Raw genomic sequence first — 21,594 nt, 5'->3', positions numbered from 1 at the left:
CTAATGGTTTCTGTTTCCCTAACTAAATTTTGAGTGAGGCAAGCCTCAAGTACACTGAATTGGTTTGATATTGTTGGCAAAATTGCAGCCAGAGTGCTCCTTCAAGGCAAAGATGGTAGAAGGTTGTCTCACATACTTTGCAAACGGTGCTCAGAGAGGCCCTTCCTTATAAAAAAGAATGTCACACTTGGAAAGGTGGAGGGTCAATGAAAGAGAGGAAGACCTTGATCATGATGCATTGACACCGTGACTACAGCACTGGGTTCAAGTGTACCAGAGCTGTTGAGGATAGTGCGGGGCTTAGATCTGTTGTTCACAGGGTTGCTATGAGTCGTATTCAATGTGACAGCACCTAACGGCAACAGATAAAACCTCAGAGCCTTCGTGTTCACTAACTGTATAACCAAGACCACAGTTCAGTTTTTCATTAAGAAGAATAAAATAGCTTTCCAGGCTTGATCAAACTTCTTGGGGATTTGATTCCTGCTGCTTGATTGACTGAAGTGATCTCCCCCTCCATCCTCATGCGTGTTCGCTTTCCAAAGCAAAGAAGTAGACAAATGAAAGAGCCGTCTGGGAAGCCCAAAGTGGACAAATGAAAGAGGGCATGTCTGGGAAGCCCCAGTAGGAAAATTAATTTATGTGGTACTAGTTTTAGGGGGAAAGTAAAGGTATATGAGTTGTGAAGTTAATGTATTTGCCCATTATTACTCTCAAGTATAATCAAACTGGCTCCTCATGGGGACCCTGTGAAACCCTGCACCGTCCTGCGCCGTCCTTAAAATCTCTGCAGTGCTGACGCCCCTTGTTGCGTCCGCCGGGGCCCCTGGTTGCGTCTGCCGGGCCCCTTTGTCACGTTCGCTGGACCCCCAGTCCTGTCTGCTGGGCCCCTTGTCACGTTCGCTGGGCCAGTCCATCCATCTCACCGAGGGTCTCCCTCCCTTTTGCTGCCCCTCTGCTTTTCCAAGCACAGCGTGCGTCTTCAGGACTCTTATGTGAGACAAAGTCTTTCCCTGCTTCCTTCTCAGGCTGCGCTTCCCCCAGACTGATTGTTTCGTCCTTTGGGTGGGATATTCAGTATTGTTTGCCAACGCCACAAATCAAAGGCACCAATTCTTCCCTTCCAGCCCCATCACTTTTGTCATCTTAAAGGTGGCATGTGTTATGTTTTCAGCTAATCAAGATGCCCTGTCTAAGGGCTAATCAGAGCTACAGGCTACAGGGCCTGGTTTAGGGCAGGCAGGCGCAGGGTAACTGTTATGTGGAGTGAGCAAAGCTTTCTGCTTCACCTTTCCTGCCATCATGTAGGAGTCTGTGTCTCCAAAGTAGGACTTTCTCTGCTTTCTCTTTGGCTAATTAGGCCCAGGAACTTGGGAGAGAGCATGGCGGAAGGCAGGCTTGCACCTTTACCTGGATTTAGAGATAGGTGTGGCGTCCATGGTGCCTGTATTCCAGCCTTGGCTTTACCTTATTCTGCAGTATGGTCTTGGGTCAATTCCTTTACCCCTGTGAGCCTTGATATTCTCCTATAAGAAAAGGAGATAGTATGATAGAGGTTCTAGTGATAGTTCTGACTCAAGTTCAGTCCATTTTAATTTTTCAGTTTTTATCTATTGGGTAGAGTAATGCCAGTATGCTTAAAACAACAAAATTCCAGATAAGCATGCCAAGTTGATCTCTGAGCCATTGCTTTCTGACTCAGCATGTCTAGATTTCCATCTAGGATCTCCTGATCCACAGTTCTTTGCTAATCTGGCAAACTTGCAAAAGGAAATAGTGTGTCCCTACCACCATGAAATACACAGAAGGCCCCTTTGGAGAGAGCCAGCATTTCCAAGAAAAAAAGCAAAGACACACAGCTCAAAGAAGAAAGCCCTGTGTTTGGCCAGTTGCCCTTCCCAAAGTCCTAGAGAGGAAAAGGGCTCTGTGATTATTTAGAGAACGGATTACGTTGTTGTGGAATGAAAATTCCTGAAATAAATCCCCATTTCAACGTCCTTTGGATTGATGAGGGTAGAGGAGAGAGAGCCCCTGTGATGGGCAGAGGAGGGTGGGAGTAGGGTCCTGTCCTCCCTCCCTGGGCTTGTGAAGTCCTGCAGGCAGGTTGAAGACAGAGCACTCAGAGCTCAGTTTCCTGGGGGCTCGATATACCATCTACTCTCCGGGCTCCAAATGCTGGCAGTGCCCTGAGCGTGAGGCACAGCATCCTCCTCCTGGAGACCAAACTTTAGTCCAGGATGCTCTTTAGCTTATGAAATCATACTACCAGGAGATTTTTTGATACTCCATAATCTGTCAAAAAGATAAAAGCCAGAGAGCTTGTAGCTTATTAAAATATATGAAACACATTTAAACGTGGCTGGTGCCTTTTATTCTAGAAGGCACTCCCACCCCCTTTAATCTTCTAAAACAGTATAATAGCTCTGGCGGACTTGGCTGTGAAGGAAAGAGAAGCATGGTATGATGCAGTGACATTTCATGAGTTGTAAGAGGAGCTAGAATCTGATGTGGATGAAGAGGAAGTTAAGGCAAGGTGACAATTTCTGGGTTTCCCAGGGGCCTGTTTCCAGGGTCATAACCTATAAGCGAGTTTGAAGATTGAAGAGGTCAATGTTTACATCTTGCTTGGATCCACAATCAACACCCTTGGCACCAGCAGAAAGAATTATTATTATTTTTTTTTTACTTTTCAAAAAGAAAAGCTAATGGGGGGAGGGGTGGGCAGGGAGAAAAGTGCAACAAGGAATGAATGGAAATCCAAAGTCTCTGTAAACTTTCATTAAAATATAAAAAAAAAGAAATCGAAAGATGTATTGCATTGTCAACAAGTACTTCTCTAAGGTATTAAGGAGCAGTGATTAAGGTGCATCTGATTCGAGACACAGTCTCTTCAATTACTTGCTTCTGGAAGTTGGACAGTAACTAAGGGTGACAGAAGAAGCATCCAGCCTTTGAGTTGTGATGTTGGAGAAGAACACTGAATGTCTCATGGACTGACGAAAGAATAAGCAAATCTGTCTTGGAGAAAGTAGAATCAGGGTGCTCCTTGGGGGCAAGCAAGGATGGTGAAGCCTCATCTCCTGTATTTTGGGCGTGTTGTTAGGAGGGGAAATGGGCACCATGCTTGGAAAGCTGGAGGGTCAGTGAAGGAGAGGAAGACCCACAATGAGATGGACTGACACAGTGACTGTAACAGTGGTCACAAGTTTATCAGAGATGATGAGGATGGCACAGGATAGGTGTTATGCAGGGTACAGATCGGTTCTTCATAGATAGGGTCGCTGTGAATTGTGGTTGATTCAGCAGCACCTAACAACCCCAAGAGCCAGCCAGTGTGCACCAGTAGGGAGCACAGGCCCTTTTTATGCTTGGATAAGTTTGAGATGCTACTGAAAGTGTTGATAAGAGGGGAAAAAAATTGTTAGATCTAACGGAAAAATCATCTAGTTGGAGTCTTTTTTTAAAAAAAAAAATTATGATTTAAGTGAGAGCTTACAAAGCAACTTGATTTTCTGTTCAACCATGCATACAGGATTTGTTTCATGACATTAATTGTTGTTAGATGCCATTGCTGTTGTTGTTGATTGCCTTCAAGCTGAGCATGACTTATTGTGACCCTATGAACAAAAGGCCTGAAACCCCTCTACAACTATTGACATTGATCAAAGTTCATAGAGTTTCCAGAGGCATGTGGTTTAGGGAATGGATGCCACTCCTGCTTCTTGATTTTCCCTCCTCTTTCAGCAGAGCATCTGGTGGATTTGAACCCTGTGCCTTTGGGATTGCAGTGCAGCTTCTTAAGATGCCATAGAGTTGAGTACAACTGATAGTGAATGACAGATCTAAAATCTGTCCTGATCTGTGCCATCCTTACAATCTGTGACACACTCAAGCCCATTGCTGTAGTCACTGTGTCAATCCACCTGGTTTGGGGTCTTCCTCTCCATTGCTGTCCCTCCACCTTCCCAAGCATGATGTCTGTCTCCAGGGAATAGCCTCTCCTAGCAACATGCCTACAGTGTACGAGACGGAGCTTTCTTATCTTTGCCTCCAAGGAGCACTCTGTCCATACCTTCTCCAAGCATATCTCTTTGTTCTTTTGGCACTCCATGAGGTCTTCTTCAGCACTATTCTCCAACACCACAGTTTGAAGGCCTCAGTTCTTTTTCTGTCATTCTTCTTAATTGTCCAGCTCTCAGATACATAGCAAATGGTTGAAAAGACAATGGTCTAAATCAGGTGTACCTTAGTCCTCAGACTAACATTATTGCTCCTCAATTTGGAGAGATTCTTGACTGCAGACTTCCCCAGTGCAATACATCTCCTGATCTCCTGGCTGCTGGTATCAAGTATATTGATTGTGGATCCATTAGTGTTCTGTGACATTAATGACAGTATTTATAATGTAATTGCACTCTCCCCACCTCCTCCCTGTGATTCTTGTTTCCATTAGTCCTACCCCTTCCTACCATCTGAGCTTTATTCCAGGACAAATGTTGTCCTTTGATCTTAAGTGGGTGGTGATCTTAAGAAGTGAGTGACTCCTTGACGTTGTTCACTGTATAGACCTGCCTGCTGTTTGGCTAAAATTTGAGCCATGGTTTTATCCCAGGTTCAGAGGGTGACAGGTTCACCGTCTCTAGGATTGTACCCGGCTCCAGTTGGAATCCTGACTGTTGGTGCTGCTTCTACCCCCAGCTCTGTGGCATAAGACCGACCTCCTTAACTTTTCATTTCCTTATCTAAATAATAGTGCAAATACATCAAATGATTGCCATGAAGAGTAAATAACATATGTGAATGTTGTTTTGTGAACTGTTAAAATGCTTCACAAATGCTTGTGTCTATGGACCTACCTCATTATTTTGAATTTCACTGTAAGATGCTTTTTAGAAAAAAAACAATCAAATAAAAGCAAACAGGCTGAAGGTTTGTGGCAACCCTCCATTGAGCCAGTTTGTTGGTGACGTTTTTCCAATGGCATGTGCTCTGGAAATTTTGTGTGTTTGTGCCACATGTTGGTAATTCTTGGAATATTTAAACCTTTTTATAATTCTGTTACATAAATGAAAATGCCTGGAGTACTGCATTGGCAGGGGACTGCCAGAAATTCAAGCTGGATTCAAAAGAAGCCATGGTACCAGAGATAACGTTGCTGATATCAGATGGATCCTGGCCGAAAGCAGAGAATTCCGGAGGAATAGCTGTTTGTGTTTTATTGTGTTTTATTGACTGTGCAAAGGCATTTGACTGTGTGGGTCATAACAAACTGGCTAACATCGAGGAGAATAGGCATCCCAGAACACTTCTTAATGTTCACATGAAACTTATACATAAACCATGAAGCAGCTGTTCCTGCAGAGCAGGGGGATACTGCATAGTTGAAAATCCAGAGAGGGGTGTATGAGAATTGCATCTTTTCTCTATGCCTTTCAGTCTGAGCAAATCACTCGAGAAGCTAGACTTTGTGATGAGGAATGTGGTATCAGAATGAATAATTTATGATAGGCATATGATACAATCTTGCTTGCAGAAAGTAAATAAAAGACTACAGCCGTTGATATGAAATATACATCAACATCGAGAAAACAAAAATTCTCACTTCTGGACCAATAAATGGGCACCGTTATGATAGATGGGAAAAATACTTATGTTAAGGTTATCATTTTCCTTGAATCCAAAATCAAAACCCATGGTAATGGCAGTCAAATCAAAAGACTCACTGCATTGGGCAAATCTGTTGTGAAGGACCTCTAAGTGCTAAAGAACAAGGATGTTATTTTAAAGACTAAGGTGCGCCTAACCCAAGGTATTTTTCATTGCTTCATAGTCATCGAAGTTGGACACTGTATCAACTCAGCTTATTGCCATTGAGTCAGAGCCAACTTATAGCTGACTTTCAAGCAGGTTCTTGGATAATAAGGAAGATCAGAGAGTTATTGATGCCTTTGATTTGTGGTGTTGGGGAAGAGTATTGAATATGCCATAGACTTCCAGAATAGTATATACCAAAAGAAGAAACTGCCTTGGAAAAAGTGCAACCAGATTGTTGCTTGTAGGCAAGGATGATGAGATTCATCTCACATACTTTGGCCATATTATGCATACTAGCAGGGGCCAGTCCTTGTCCTAGTCGTAATAACACATCATACTTGGGTGTGCTGTGGAGGGTTCATGAACGTGAGGAAGACCATCAGTGATATGGACTGACATAGTGACCGCAGGGACAGGCTTGTTTGAGCACAGTGACGATGGCACAGGCTGGGCAGAGCTTGGGTCTTTTGTATATAGGTTACTGAGTTAGAGTTAGCTGGATGGCATCTAAAACCACCAGCACCACTGCCCACTTAGTAGTCTGTGGTGTAGAGTAAACGTATATTGTCTGTGCCCTGGGAAACCGGTAGAACATTTGTGTGGTTCCCTTGGTTGTGTGGTCTGGAACTGACCCTGCTGTATCTCCAAGCTGCACTTGTATATCTGAAAGTATTTTTGTACTCAGGTGATAGTAAATACACTGATATCTTAGTCTGCATCTTTAAACATGTAGTTGTGTTCTGAAATGTACATCAAAATCAGTAATGCTTGTAGATGAGGCAGTCGCCTGTTTCATTGGCAGAAATAATGACTTGTGTGTTAGGAGAACGAACACACACTTATTTCATTTACTTCCGGTGCAGTTTGGAGAGCTCTGGTCAGGTTTTTGGTTTCTGTTTTAAGTGAAGCATTCTCTTAAAGAAAGGGATGCTGGAAATGATTGAATAAAATTGATTGAATAATACTTTGATCACCTCCAAGATGTTGAGAGCTTACTCTGTGGTCTTTGGAGCAGTGGTAGTTCACCGGTTGATTCCTCAGCTTCTGCTGTGGGAAACTCGGGTTCAGTTACAGGTCAGCACCCCTTACACGTAACCGTCACTCATCTGTCATTGGAGATTTGCATGTGGGCCGTGAGGCTGGACAGCTGGCAGCTGAGCTCCCAGAGGAAGAAGGACTCAGAAGAACACTTGGCCATCACCTTCTGAAAATCAGCAAGTGAAAATACTGTGCACCCCACAGTCCCACCCTCTTTGGGGTCACAGGGATGATGTTGGACCAGCATCGTTGTGTTCTGTTGTACACGGACTGCTGTGAATGTGGGGTGTTGTGACAACAGCTGACAATGGTATTGACATGTGTGGTGTGCCCATGTGATGTCTATCAGCTTGTCCAGTGCGGACCTTCCGCTCCTTCAGGGTGTGTGACACACGGACACCACGGGCCGTGAGATCCCTCCTGCCTGGGCTTCTCCACTTACATGCCCACCTCTCCATGGGCCACATGCCAGGACCTGCTGGACCCTTTGATGAGGGAATTGAGCTTCCTCTGCCCTCTGTCCTCATTGAGCAGCGTCTTGGGGTGCTGCCCATCTGGGAAGGACACACACCTTGGAAAGTCAGGACCTCTGGGTAGTGGAGACACTGCTCTGTGGCGTGAGCTTCTGCGTGCTGACTTTCTGAAGGCCTCGTTAGGAAGAAGCCATTCGCCAGAACACAGGCCCCAGAGCGGCTTGTGCTGTCTCCACGCGGGCTCAGTGCGCCAGCCCTCTCTGCTGTCTCTGTCTGTCTGTCTCTGTCTTTGTCTCTCTCACTCTCCTTTTCTCTCTTGATTTCTTTCTCTTCTGCACAGTCTCATCTCTGTTTTCATCTCTTTCATTCCTTCTTTTCTCTCGTTCTCCCTCCCTCTCCTCTCTTCTCACTGTGAGGGGGTTACAGGGTCTAGCCTGAACAGGTGAGCTGATTATTCCTTCTGGATTTTCTGGGCTTTTGACTCTGCCCCGAATCTTGCTTCCATCCAGGGTTGTCCCATTCATTCCTCGCAGGGGGCGGCTCGTGTTGATTTTGACTGACAGCCCTGCCAAAATGCGTTTGTGTCACTGTGAGAAAGGTTCTCCCTGGGCAGCTCAAGACTTCCAAGCTCCCGGGGGTATGTGTGTGTGTGTGTGTTTCTTTTTTTTTTTTTTTTAAACAAAACACCAACAAACCCACAAATTGGTGGCCACCACCAGAGAGCTCTGCCTTTACCTCAGTGGTGGGCATTTTCTTCCTCTGCTGACAAGCGTTACTCCTTTCTGCCTGTAGATTGAGGAAACGCGGCTCAACATTGACAAGATCTCAGAGCACGTGGAGGAGGCGAAGAAACTCTACAGCATCATCCTCTCAGCGCCCATTCCAGAGCCGAGTGAGTGTTTGCTCAGAGCCACCAGGTCCTCCTCGCTGGTGCCTCACTGCTCGTGGTCCCTCCCCTCTGAGAAGCAGAGGCATTGGGCGGAGGGTGTCTGTTACCCAGAGGTGCACATCACAGCACATCACTGCATCCCCCTGTTGCGTTTACCTCACCTGAGCTCACACGGCCGAGCCCCTACATGCTCTTCTCATCCTGTCCCCGCTTGAACTGATGAGACCCTTTCCTCTGCTTCCCAGCTCGTTTCTCTCACGATTGTCGCGGTTTCTCGCGTTCCTGGTGCTGTCCGCCTCTGTGCCTTGGCTCGCTTCTCACCCCCACCTGAAATGCCAGCCTCCTTTCTAAATCCTACTCATCTCTCGATTCCTGGGCCAAGTCCCGACTTCCCCATGGTGTTCCACAGTATTCTCTCCCATTTCTAAACTCCTGATTTCCCCTCAATATTTAGGGGCAAGGAAATGCACCCCCCCCTTATCATTCCATACTTTTAGAGTAGTTAGGGCTGGCTCTATTTCAGGCTCCTTTATGACGATTGATTTCAGTCCTGATACTGTTCCTTGGTTCCGGAAGGCCGTGAGTGGCTCCCTACACATTTAGCGGAGCATTTGAGAGTTGTTCAGGTCATTTTCCAGCCTTTCTGTCCACCCATTCCTCCTCCCATTCCCCCCTGATCTCCGTACTTGAGTCAGATGAAACCCTAGTTGTTCTCCAAATGCTTCTTACTCCCTCCTGCCTTTTACTGGTTGTTCCTCCTGCCCTGAGTCTCCTCTGTCTGGCTGACACTTCCTCATCCTCTGAGGCTCAACCCTCCTGTGTTGTTTCTAGAAGCCTTTCCAGGCCCCTTCAGGCTGTGCTGGGGCTCCTTTACTAAACATCTTCACCAGAATACAGACCGTACTCCTCCTGTGTGTTACAATTGCAAATTTAAGAGTCTCTCCGTCTTCCACTTGATTCTGAACCCCTTGAATGTATCATCTCTGTCTTCTCTCTCACCTCTTGGTGAGCCAAGCTTGTGGTGGGTACGCAGGGGTGATTTCTGAATGAAAGGCCAGGGATACTTACTTTGCTCCATAAATGCTAAGACTCCGATGGGCTTGTGGCACCTCAACTCTTAGATTAATGAGCTGGGTGACAATTTCATTTCCAGAGAAATGTCGTCAAGTCCTTGTCTCCCTTCTTTGCTACAGCCCTCAGTCTAAACTAGATTATTTCTTCTAAAATGAAAGTTCTCAGACTTCTGTGAGCTGGAGAACTACTCCAGAGGGCTTGTTCAAAAGGCCGCTTCTAGGGCTCTCACCTTGAGTGTTACCGTTCTGTGAGCCAGGGGTGCTGTGCTTGGAAAATGCGTGCTCACAGAAGCTCCGTGTGTGGCTCTGATGATGGGAGTCAGGAGCACGGCTGGGAGGTGCTGCTCTGAGGAAGCCCGACCGCCTCCCTCGATGGCTGTAGTACACAAAGCCTCGGCTCTTTCTTTTTCTTTTCTAACGGCTTCTTTCCGCCTTTGTTTACCCAGAAACCAAGGATGACCTGGAGCAGCTCACAGCTGAGATCAAGAAGAGGGCCAACAACGTGCGGAACAAGCTGAAGAGTGAGAAGGGGGGAAAAGGGAGCTGTCCCCACCTTGTCTCACATCACCCCCCCACCCCGACAATACTCCCCTCAGCACCACTTAATTCCCCCCCCGGCCTTGTGGCTGGGCTTGGGTCCATGAGCAATGTAGCCTCAGGGATCTGCCTGTCCTTGAACCTTGGCTGTAGATGAGAGAGTCCAGGATTGAGACTTCTCATAGCTGTTGAGTCAGAACCAACTCAGAGCTGACACCCACCCCCCCACCCCTGGCCCCGACTGCATCAGAGGAGATTGCCCATCCTTCACCCTTGAGGCTGCTGTTGGATTTGAACCACCAGAGAGGCGGGGTCTTTGCGTTAGCAGCACAGCTCCCTCCCCATGGTGCCACCAGAGCTTTCTGGCTTGAGAGTTATGAGAACTAAAATGTGCGGTCCTGTGATGTGGTCCATTCACGTAATCCATCTACCTTCTTTCACTCGCTCCCAATTTCCCCAGCATCATTTGAAGAGTAATCTTATTGTTTTGTGGTTATAAAATATGTTGCTCAGTCTCTAGACATGGCTTGGGGGGTGGGAGTGGCAGACGCATCTCCTCCTCACCACCTCCCAGTTTAAAGCTTCAAGTTCACAGAAGCCACTGCTTTAGAAGTGCATCCTGTTGCCACGGGGGTGGGGGGGGTGGGGCGCCCAGAAAGTGTACCAGGTGTCATTGTCTGTAGTGACCCTCGTCTGTGCTGCTGTGCAGTGCTTTTGGTGAAGGCATGCCATTGGCCTAGGGATAGAGGCAGCATTTCTCAACCCAACTCATCCTTCCTTCTCCTCAGACCACTCACAGTATTGCTTTCACTGGAGGAGCGAGTGGGTGGGATCATTGGTAATAACTTTGACGGTGTGCCTGCCCTGTGCTAAGCACTTCCTTTGTGTTCTCATTTAAGCTTAAACAAGGGAGGGAGGGTTACTCCATCTTAGAGACGAGGAAGAACTGGAACACTCAGAGAGGTGATTACGTGGCTCCCCCAGAGTACTTCAGCTAGTGAGGATTTGAACCCAGGTCTCTTGACAACCAAGACCCACACAGAGGTGCCATTGAAACTAGGAAGGGTTGAGGAAGGAAAGTACCGTGGCTCCCTTCGAGCCAACTTTGGGTTTGCACCCCTGTTTCTGTTAGGTCTCCATGGGCTAGGGGTGTGAGAAGGAAAAGAGGTTTGCATTGAATGTAAGGGAATCTCCCAGTAAGGGAGAGGCAGCTTTGTTTCTAGAATAATCCTTCTCCTTCCAGGCATGGAGAAGCATATTGAAGAAGATGAGGTGCGGTCATCAGCAGACCTCCGGATACGGAAATCCCAGGTAAAGTTTTCCCTAATCAAATCTAACCATGGAAAGGACTGGCTGAGGGGCCTCCTGGGTGGAAGTAGGCGTAAGAGCCAGAGCTCCGCCCGTTTGGCTTTCTCATTGTTGTTGTTAGGTGCCATCGAGTTGACAACTTACAGCAGCCCTATGAACAGATTGGAACCCCTCCCATTGTGCCCCGTCCCCATGGCCTCCAGGTTGCTTAAGTCCATGGCTGTAGTCACTGCGTGAGTCTGTCTCGTTGAGACCTGGCCCCTTCTGACAATATGTCCAGAGTATGTAAGACAGAGTTTCCCGTCCCTGCCTCCAAGGGGCAACCTGATTACCCTTCCTCCTAGCAGTGCAGCCCCACAGACTTGCTTTCTCCCCAGAAGTCCCTGAAGAACTGGAGAGGCATCAGAACCCAACTCAAGCCAGTGACTTAGTACAAGCCTGTGTCATTTCACAGGAGAGTGAAGGTGTCTCTCTCCAAATATTTTAAGCCTTCAGATATCCACTTTGGAGCTGGGAGCTTTGCGGGAGCAGAGATACAATGTTCCTCCTTAATGAACTGACACAATAGTAAAGTGTTTACTACACAGGCCTTGCAGGAGAAGATAGTATGTGAAGACATAGACTCAGATGCACCATTGATGGCGGTGCTGCATGATCTCAAGAAGCATTGTGGGAAGCCAGAGGAGGCTGGGCCTTTTATATGTGGGAGTGCCAGTGTGGCCAGATCAGGGGTAGAGGTTTCCTTTTCTAAGAGCGGGGTTAAAGGGGGTGCTGTGGGTGGTATATATGTTGGGGGCAGTGGTGATAGTGGACAAGAGTGAAGAATGTAATCTATCAGGAAAAGAAAAAGTTTGTTTTGGGATAATAGGAGTTGTTTGGGTTTTGGTTTTTTTTTTTTTTAAAGTAATGGAGTGCTACATTTTGGAGGTCTTTAAATACCAGAGAACTGACTGTACTAGTATACAGAGAGGGCCTGGCAGCCCTTTGAAAGCTAGATCAGAGTGGAGAAGAATATAGAGGCAGGAAGGTCCCAGTTAGACGTTTGCATTGGTCTGCATTTGCACAGTGGAAATGAGATTAGCTCAGACTGAAAATACTGGTGATTTCTGAAGAGAAGTTATGAGGGCTGGATGCTGAGAACTAGGCAAGGAATGAAAAATGTAATGATTTGAATTTAAGCCTCTGGGGTAATCATAATGAGTTCTGGTGGCCTAGTGGTAAGAAACTGCACTGCAATCCCAAAGGCACACGGTTCAAATCCACCAGCTGCTCTGTGGGAGAAGGATGGGCAGTCTCCTCTCAGGCGATTAACAGCCTCTGAAAACCTGCCAGAGGGTCAGCTATGGGTCAGTTCTGACTTGACGGTAAACAACAATGACAACAACAACAACAACAGGGTCAGGACTCCAGGATCTTTGGCTGTTAGGGTCTGAACTCGAGGAACTAGAATGCATCTATTTATAAGCCAGAAAAGATGGAGAGGTCAGTTAGGAACGGAAGGGAGTCTGACAGGTTTAGAAATCAAGCAATCAAGCCAAGAGTGGAGCTGGACAACTACCCGTCTGCTGATGCAGGAATCTAGATTTGCAGAGATTATCTCCTTTGGCTGCCCCAGTGCTGTGTGTTGGCTGCCCCAGTGCTGTGTGAGGTCCACAGGGCAGGGAAACGTCCTGCAAGTCTACTTTAGACTCTCCATGGAGCAAAGCTAGGAAGTCAAAACATTGAAGTCTTATACGTACCCTTTTGATTCCAAGCCCAGTGCCTCCGGAGAGTAAGCTGTGCGGGGTAGCTGGGGAAGGGATCTTCATCAGTTAAAGAGGTTTCCCTGGTCGCCTCTCATGGGCTCGCCTGCTTCATTGTTCCCACAGCACTCTGTCCTCTCCCGGAAGTTTGTGGAGGTGATGACGAAATACAACGAGGCTCAGGTGGACTTCCGAGAACGCAGCAAGGGGAGAATCCAGCGGCAGCTCGAGATCAGTATGTGTTTGAAGCCTGGCTGGTGTTGCTTTGTCCATGCCGCGGGGTAACCTGTCCTCAGCTGTGAGAGCCGGGGGAACAAGAAGGCGCCTAAGCCCAGAACAGAATGAAACCCCAGCCCTGCACCATCTCACTGAGGGTCTTATTCTTTTTCAAGGATCCTCTGCTTAACTAAGCAATAGTGTCCTTTCCAAGAGACAAGCCGCTCGTAACGTGTCTGGCGTAGTTGAGACAGAGTCCCACATCTTCATTTCTGAGGAGCATTCTGGCTGCATTTCGTCCAGGACTGATTTACTTGCTCTTTTGGCAGTTCTTGAGATATGTAATATTCAAGAGCATCAGTTCTTGGTCTCCCTTATTCATTGTCCAACTTTTCTCATGCATACGAGGCAATTGAAAATACTGTGGCTTGCGCCAGGTGCCGCATGATCCTCCAGGGTCGTCTCTGCTCTTTAAACAGGTTTGCTCCATACACGCCGTCAGTTGATTTCTCAACTGCTGCTTCCACGGGCATTGTGAGTCCCAGTAAAATTGAATCCTTGATACTTTAATCTTCTCCCCCCCTCTTATTCATGATGCTGTTAATTGGTTCAGTTGTAAGGATTTTTGTTCTCTTTATGGTGATGGACTTGTAGCATCTGCTACAAGTGGGTTCAGTGTTTTAGGTCAGAGGCTGAAGCACTGCTTCTTGTGTCCAAGTGGTTTCATTCCTGGACCATCCAGCATGTTCTCATGTTAAGAGAGAACCCATGCTAAGTGCTCGCTCTCCTGAGGATCACCCACCACGTTCTTTTCCCCCTGTGTGTTTGACGGTAGGGAACATATATGAGATTAAAGCAACAGCAGTAGTGGCTATGGAAAATGAAGAAATTCATGAAGCCACACCCTTCAGGAATTTAGGAAAGTGGGAAGTGGGGCCCAGCAGGGTGGAATGTGCTTCAAGTGGGAGAAAACTATGAGCAAATACATCACCGGGGAAGGCAGATGTGCTTGGGGGAGACAGGCTGTCCAGGGCCTGAGGAAAGGCTGCCTGTGGGCGCAGCAGTGGAGGGTAACGATGGGTTGTGGGGGAGGGCCCACGTAGGAACCAGCACGTTATCCATAGCCTTGAGCTCCATGTATGACCGTAGTGAAAGGGCCTGAAGGACATTCTGAGCCTGGAGATAATGCAGGGTGTATCACGCTTTAGGAGAGTAATTACGAGTTAAGTGGGGATTGAATTAAGGGAGCTCTGGTGGCCTGTTAAGGAGCTGCACTGACCACCAAAAGGCAAAAGAGTTTGAATCCATCCAAAGCTCCCTAGGAGAAGAATGACAGTCTCCTCTCATTTGATTTACCGCCTCTGAAAACCTGGTGGAGGGTCAGCTACGAGCCAGTGCCGACTCAATGACATCCAACAAAAATGGATCAAAGTGAACGAGAAACCAGGTGAAGAGTGAAGAGGTTATCTCCTCAAACTCGATGCTATTACGATGGTACTGACTCCCTGGCCCACTAGCAGGCATTCAGGAGGCCATAAACTGCACAGGAGATGGTTTGTCTTTCTCCAAAGATGCAGCTGGTAGATCCGAACCACTGGGAACAGCACACGCCCCACAAACTACACGGCCAGAGCTCCATGGAGGTCGTTAGGGGAGTGTTTCCTTTGAAGTTTTATTGTTTTTGTTTGGTGCCATCCAGTTGACTACACCTCATAATGGCCCGATGAAGAACAGATCTGAACCTTGCTCTGTCCTGAGCCGTCTTCACGGTCTCTGATGTGACAGGTCCTTTACTGCAGTCACTGTGCTGGTCTAGCTTGATGGGGGTCTTCCTCTCTTTCTCTGACCTTCCACCTTTCCCAGCATGACGTCTTTTTCTAAAGACCAGCTCCTCCTCCCAACATGTCCCAAGTATATGAGACCAAGTTTCAGCATCCTTGCTTCTGAGAAGCACTTGGTTGTTCTCTTGGCAGTCCATGGGATGTTGGGATGTTCAGTACTCTTCTCCAGCCGCACAAGTCAAAGGCATCAATTCTTCTGTTGTCCGATATTGATATGTAGGAAGCAGCTGAAAACCCCATGGCTTGGATCAGGCTCACTTTAGTCTTTACACTGACATCCTTGCTCTTCAGCTCTCTGGAGAGGCCCTTGACAGCAGATTTTCCCAAGCAACATGGCTTTTGATTTCTTGACTGTTGATACCAAAGTTGTTGATTGTTGATCCAAGTGAAGTGAAATTGTTGATACCTTCAGTCTTTTTTCCCATCTGTCAGGATGTTACCTATTGGTTCCCCAGTGTTGAAGATTTTTGTTGTATTGATGTTGAGATATAAACCATCTTGAAGGCTGTGGTCTTTGATCTTCTGCAGCAAACATTGCAAGTCATCCTCAGTTGGAGGGGAGTGTTGTTGAGGCTGTGGTTGTATAGTGAAGTCTCTAATAAGGACCACCAGGAGACCAGTGCCCACTTTCCTGTTTCAGCACTGTCTCTGCTGCCAGCCCCCTCCCGTTTCTGTCTCTGATGGACTTGAGAATGCATGCAGTGATGCATAAAGCTCATGAGGTATAGTTATGTGGTTGTCTGCAGGTAAAGGACATGATTAGGGGTGAAGACTCTGAGTCAGGAAGAGGCACAGAGGCACAGACTGGAGGGGTTACAGAGGTGTGCATCCTCTTACTTTAGGGGAGCATGCAGGGGTGGACTCCCCACTAAGCACAGGCTGAGGTGTGTTGCACTAACTCTTCTGCAGTGAATAATTCCACGTGGGTTTCAGCATGTTTGTTAGGCCCTGCTTGCTTTGCTTACTGGCTACTCTAACCTGGGCGGAAATAGTAAATTTGGAGAGAGCCTTTAATTCTAGAGGAAAATGCTGTGGGGTTGGGAGGGAGAAAGATGGCAGCCAGACCTAGGAGCAGAATCTTTGATGGGGTGAAAGTGTGGAATTGTTCCCGAGCTTTCCTCGTGTACTGGGTGACCCAGCCCTAGAGCCTGCCTGTCCCATTTCCATCCAGGGCAGCTCCTGGAACAGAAAGCCCCCTGAGACCCCACATCCCAGGACTCTTGTTAGTCCATGTGTTCGTTCTCAGCTACTGGCGGGCTTCCCAGCCTGAACGGGGCCCGCACATTCTCGGATATACTCAGTGTACCTGAGTCACTTAGGGCAATCCTCTAATATCGTTCTTTAAACAAGAGCTTAAACAAAAGCATTGCAATGATTGAAACTTTGTCTGATTTTGCTAGTAACTTGATATCTGAGTAGACAGTGAAAAACAACAACAACAAAACACAGCATGCCAAGAGCCAAGGCCCCAAAGTGGAATTCATTGCATCGCATCCCCATATGCTCAACTGTTAAGGAACTTTGGTTTGGTGTGCTTGGTCTTCCTTTTTAAAAAATTAGTTTTCATAAAAGAATTAATTTCCATTGTGTTTCATTTATGTTACATTGTGTCCCATACAGTCTCTCATTTACATTGTGTTTCATACCATCATTCATACACGTTGTGCCCCAGATCAATAACTACCATCTTTTCAAGTCGCCATTGAATCTTCCCTGTTCCCTCCAGCTTCTCCCCGTCTGCCCACCAAACTTTGCTATCCTGGCCATTTCCACGCTTCCTCCTCTTCCATCCCTTCCTCTCTGCCCCTTCCCCTTTTTACATTTCTGTGCATCTTGCTAGTTACCTTGTGTTTTCACAGTAATGGTCTTACACAGTCCTTGTGTTTATGAGACTGAGCTGCTATGCCGAGTGCAATGGCCTATTGTGATCTTACACTGGACACTTCCCTTTTGTGTGTTTGTCTGTCTAGCCGGCAAAAAGACGACCGATGAGGAGCTGGAGGAGATGCTGGAGAGTGGCAACCCTGCCATCTTCACTTCCGGGGTGAGTGAAGACCCCTGGCCTGGAGGAGGAGACCCTCGAGGAGCTCTGTGTGGTGGTAGCAGTGGTGGTGGGGGAGGCGCACCACACAGGGGTGGGCGAGTGATGACCCGTGTGTGTGGGGGGGCCTGTGCAGATCATCGACTCCCAGATTTCCAAGCAAGCGCTCAGTGAGATTGAGGGGCGACACAAGGACATCGTGCGGCTGGAGAGCAGCATCAAGGAGCTTCATGACATGTTCATGGACATCGCCATGCTGGTGGAGAATCAGGTAATGGCTCTGGGCCCCAGCGTGAGGAGGGAGGCGAGGGCAGCTCAGGTCTTCCTGAGAACAAGGATGGGGGGATGGGCTGGACACTGAGCATACTGGGAACCAGGGGGAGTGGGCCAGGGGAGTGGGCGGGGCTTAGCGTGTGCTGGGGGTACACCTGGCCTTCCGGGTATCTCAGCTCTGCTAGTCTGACCTGGCCGCTTGGCTTCCCAGCCGTTGCTCATTAGCATGGGCGTTGATGTCCTCTGTCAGGCTCCTAGTTCCCTGGGGATGCGGGGCCTCTGTCTTCCTTTCCCTTAGAGACAGTGTTGAATGATGATGTCTTAAAGACCCGTGTCACTGCTGCCACTGAAAAGACAGGTCATTTAGTCCCTGGGAAAACGGAGGTTTAACGGCGAGCATTTCTTTACTTTCTTTTTTATTATTTTTAACAGTTCTGTTTTGTTTCTCTGTATATTTGTGGGGGAAAAAAAGTACACTTTTTGCTCTGGTGCGTAAACAGGCAGCAAAATAAATGAAGGTGTTGTTAGGTGCCGTTGAGTCAGCTGTGACTCGGAGTGACCTGGGAATGGCAGAGCCGAGCCCTGCCCTGCCCTGTGCCATCCTCAGCTTCTCTGCCACACTTGAGCCTGTTGTTAAGGTCACTGTGTCGGTCCATCTCCCCGAGGGTCATCCCCTCCTTCTCTGACCCTCTCCTTTTTCCAAGTATGATGTCCCCTTTCAAGCAGATCAGTGTTTCCATGGCAGCTTGAGGCGTTATATAGTACTCGGTCTGGGAGCTTGCTCAGGCGTGGGATTCTGGATGGATTGCTTACGGTGTGGCTCTCACAGAATCAGACAGTAAAGCAAGCTAGATGTGCCCAAGGTCCGTGGAATCGGGTCACCGTGACTATGGATGTCCAATCTCCCTTCCACACGAATGGGGCTAGGAAGTAAATAAGATCCTTAGATGGAGAACCAGACCTAGCAGGGCCCCAAGTGCTGCATGATGGGGTGTCACGTCTGCCACCTGCTCAGGGCCCCCGGGCTGTGCCCCCAGCCCCTTCTGGCCTTTGAGAACATGTCTCGAGTCCCTCCATCCCCACTCTTCTTTCTCCCCACACTGCCTTGCGAGGAACTGGTTTGCGATTCAGGTGACTGTGGGTAAGTGCCTTTCTCTGTTTACAGCCAGCAGCACGGTGCTGGGGGTGGGCTGAGGAAGGTCTCGGTAGATTGGGGAGTGGCGGATATTTCCAATCTGAAATTCCTTGTCTGGAAGGAAAAATTGGGAAATGGCTGGACATCTTATGAAGAGACCACTCTTCACAGAGGGGAAGAAAGAACCAAATCAGTGGTTTGGGTAAACCGGCTTCTGTGGCCTGGGAGTGACATTCCGAGAAAGCAGACATTCTCAGCCCCAGATAGCATGAGCCCTCAGTGTGGGCCGGGAATCCCTGAGGATGCAGGCGGTTAAGTACTTGACTATTAGCTGCAAGGTTGGAGGTTTGAACCCTCCCAGAGGCTCCTCAGAAGGTCTACTGATCTATTTCTAAAAGGCCCAGCTTTGAACCTCCTATGGATCAGCTCTCCTCACAGGAGGGGGTCATCATGGTTGAACTTCAACTTGAAGGCAACTGGATCTTGATACTTCGTGCTAGGCCCTGTTCTCCAGCAGGGACCAGAGCCTGGATGAACATGAATCATGTCTGCTTGGCCAGGAAGGCATCAGCATCGTGGTGATGCCCCAAGAGCATGAGTTAGTCCACTTTTAGAGTCCTTTTCAAGTGTTGAAGCAAAGAGTTGGGTGCAGGGGGTCCCTCGAGATACATACAGACGTGTATGTAGTTATCAGGCATCTAGTCAGATGCCCAGGACAGAGCAGGAATTCAGTGAATGTCTCTTGAGTGAAGGGCCACCCTCAAGGACTGGGGAAGTGGATGTTGCCCTAGTGGGGTGCTTCTGGTGGGCTGTTCAGGTTTCTCTGGGCACCGAAGGTTAAAAGGCTCCCCAGGACTCAGTCCAGACCACACTGTCATGGGGTGGGCTATCTTGGGAGTGACCAGTGCCTGATCTTTGCAGGGTGAGATGCTAGATAACATAGAGCTGAATGTCATGCACACAGTGGACCATGTGGAGAAGGCCCGCGACGAGACTAAAAAGGCTGTGAAATATCAGAGCCAGGCCCGCAAGGTAAGACCCTCCCCAGCCCTTTGACAAGGGGGTGCATTCCGCTTGCCTCTCTCGCTCTCTCCTCCCTCTCTGCATCTCTGATTGCTGTTGCTGCTGCTGCTGCTGCTGCTGCTGCCACATCTTGCATCTGGGAAAAGGGAGCCATGATTGACCGAATTGAGAACAACATGGACCAGTCCGTGGGCTTCGTGGAGCGGGCTGTGGCCGATACCAAAAAGGCTGTCAAGTATCAGAGTGAGGCCCGGAGGGTGAGCACCGCGGTCGGAACTGGCCTTGTTCGCCCCATCCTCTCTGCTCCGCCCCTCTGCCCTGGCCTCCTGTGAACCCTGATTCAGCCTTTCCTAGAGAGTAGCCACCCACCCTTCCCAGGTGCATCTGGCATGGATCTGGCTTGCGTGCGTCCCACTGAGAAGCCACCAGGGAGGCAGTGAGTGTCATCGGAGTCACTGCACAGGTGTTGTTAGTAATCTTCTCCTGGACAGAGTCCATGGAGCTTTCAGGTGTTACACCTGACTCTATCGCTCTTCTGAACCTTCATTTCCTTCCCCCAGCCCTGCCTGCTGCTTCCCCAACCCCCCGCCGTGTTTGCCTCCACCATGTACCCACTGTTGTACTAATTGCTGTGTAAACATTATCTCTTATCTTATGGAGCACCTACTATTTCTGTTTTGTAGATGAAACATTTAAGGGCCAGAGGTTAAGTACTTGGCTTTTGTCCACCTAGTAAGGATAGGGCCTGGGGTTCAAGTTCAGCCTTTGGCATCACAGCACCTGCCCACCCTCTTCTGGTGCCCCAGCAGCGTGGGGTCTGGGGAACTTCTCTGCTTGTTGCTTGTGGGGACTCTGCTGTCATGGGGTCTGCTCTTTGGACTATGCTTTGACTTGTCTTCTTGATTTCTGCTGGTTTTGCTTCTGGTTTTTTGTTTTGCTTGCGCCTGTTGCTTATGTGGGTCCTGGGGAGTTTGGGGAATTATTTTATATAGTGAACTCGGGCTGGTTTGGAACAAGACCAAAACTGTGTGCTTGATCCCCAGTCGCATGCGGGGCCCGACAGAGGTGCACTTTGGAGAGGTGGACAATAGTGTGAATTTAGGACCATAGCCAGAGTCTATGTACTCCTTTGTTGAAGGGGAAAAAGTGTTGGTCATTTTATATCTTGGCTAGTTTGCTACCTAGAGAGACATAAAGATAATTCTCTTTAGTATAACTTCATGTACAGGACTTCAGTGGGAGTCGAAAGTTGGTAGAAACTCCCTATAACCTTCTGTTGGCAATGCCTGCTAGCGAAGAAGGATTTAGCAGCTGGTGGCCTCGAACTGCGTGCCTTCAGGATTACAGTGCAGCGTCTTGCTACTAAGCCACTAGAACTTCCTCTAAATACCTTATAGGGTGTCCTCATGTGTTTTTGTCATTGTTATGTGCTTTGAGTCAGAACTGACTCAGAATTGACCCCGCAGGGGGTTTTTAGAGGCTGAAAGTTGCATAGGAGATTACCCATTTTTCTCCCTCAAAGCAGGTGGATTTGAACCACCTACCCTTGGGTGGGCAGCACAACTCCTTACCACTAGGCCACCAGAGCTCCTTGTCTGCATGTAGGCTTCTTATTTGTATCTGAAAGGTGTTTTTCTACCTAGAGGAGAGAGGGGCTGGGTTTTGGGGTTGCTTTTTATTTTTCAGGTGTGTGTAATCATGATGTTTTTGTTTCTCTCATTCCTCCCTCCAGAAATTGATAATTATCATTGTGGTAGTGGTTGTGTTGCTGGGCATTTTAGCATTGATAATTGGACTTGCCGTGGGGCTGAAATAAAGGCGGCCTCGAGGCTGCTGCACTGACGTGTAAGTAAACGGGTGGATGGTGCTGGGCCTCTCTGGACTGGGTCTCTCATGAGGAAGCAGCCTGGCATTTGAGGTTTCACTTCTTTCTCCAAATGACTGTCCTTGGTGCATTGAGTTTTCTGAGCCTTTTCAACACCTTGACCTTCTGTCCTCGGGGTCTGGCTGCAGAAGCAGGTCTCCTGTTCCTGTTCTGTGGGTTCCGTCCTGTCCTCCGACTTAGCATGTGTTCACCACGTCCTCTCACGTCTCTGAGCTCCCTCCTTTCTGGGGTCTGGCTCTCAAGTGGGTTCTGTGTCTTGCATCTGGGTCTGTCTTCTGGATTCTTACTGCGGTGGGTGTGGCTTTC

At 48.2% G+C, this 21,594-nt stretch overlaps 1 protein-coding gene across 1 annotated transcript in view; it reads left to right on the top strand.

The window, feature by feature from the left end:
* Positions 1 to 21,245, top strand: part of STX3 (syntaxin 3) — a 60,724-nt gene extending 39,479 nt beyond the window's left edge. Inside the window, exons 3-10 of the mRNA XM_006899852.1 lie at positions 8,118 to 8,217; positions 9,734 to 9,808; positions 11,068 to 11,135; positions 13,001 to 13,109; positions 16,902 to 16,975; positions 17,109 to 17,243; positions 19,302 to 19,412; positions 21,136 to 21,245. Of these exons, the coding sequence (XP_006899914.1) occupies positions 8,118 to 8,217; positions 9,734 to 9,808; positions 11,068 to 11,135; positions 13,001 to 13,109; positions 16,902 to 16,975; positions 17,109 to 17,243; positions 19,302 to 19,412; positions 21,136 to 21,219 (756 nt within the window). The 3' untranslated portion in view covers positions 21,220 to 21,245. The remainder of the gene's footprint in view (positions 1 to 8,117; positions 8,218 to 9,733; positions 9,809 to 11,067; positions 11,136 to 13,000; positions 13,110 to 16,901; positions 16,976 to 17,108; positions 17,244 to 19,301; positions 19,413 to 21,135) is intronic.
* The last annotated feature ends 349 nt before the right edge of the window (positions 21,246 to 21,594 follow it).

Source organism: Elephantulus edwardii, unplaced genomic scaffold (genome assembly GCF_000299155.1).
Source record: "Elephantulus edwardii isolate Elephantulus edwardi_28Jun2011 unplaced genomic scaffold, EleEdw1.0 scaffold00268, whole genome shotgun sequence".
Lineage (NCBI taxonomy): Eukaryota > Metazoa > Chordata > Mammalia > Macroscelidea > Macroscelididae > Elephantulus > Elephantulus edwardii.
This window is presented reverse-complemented; position numbering and strand designations above follow the sequence as displayed.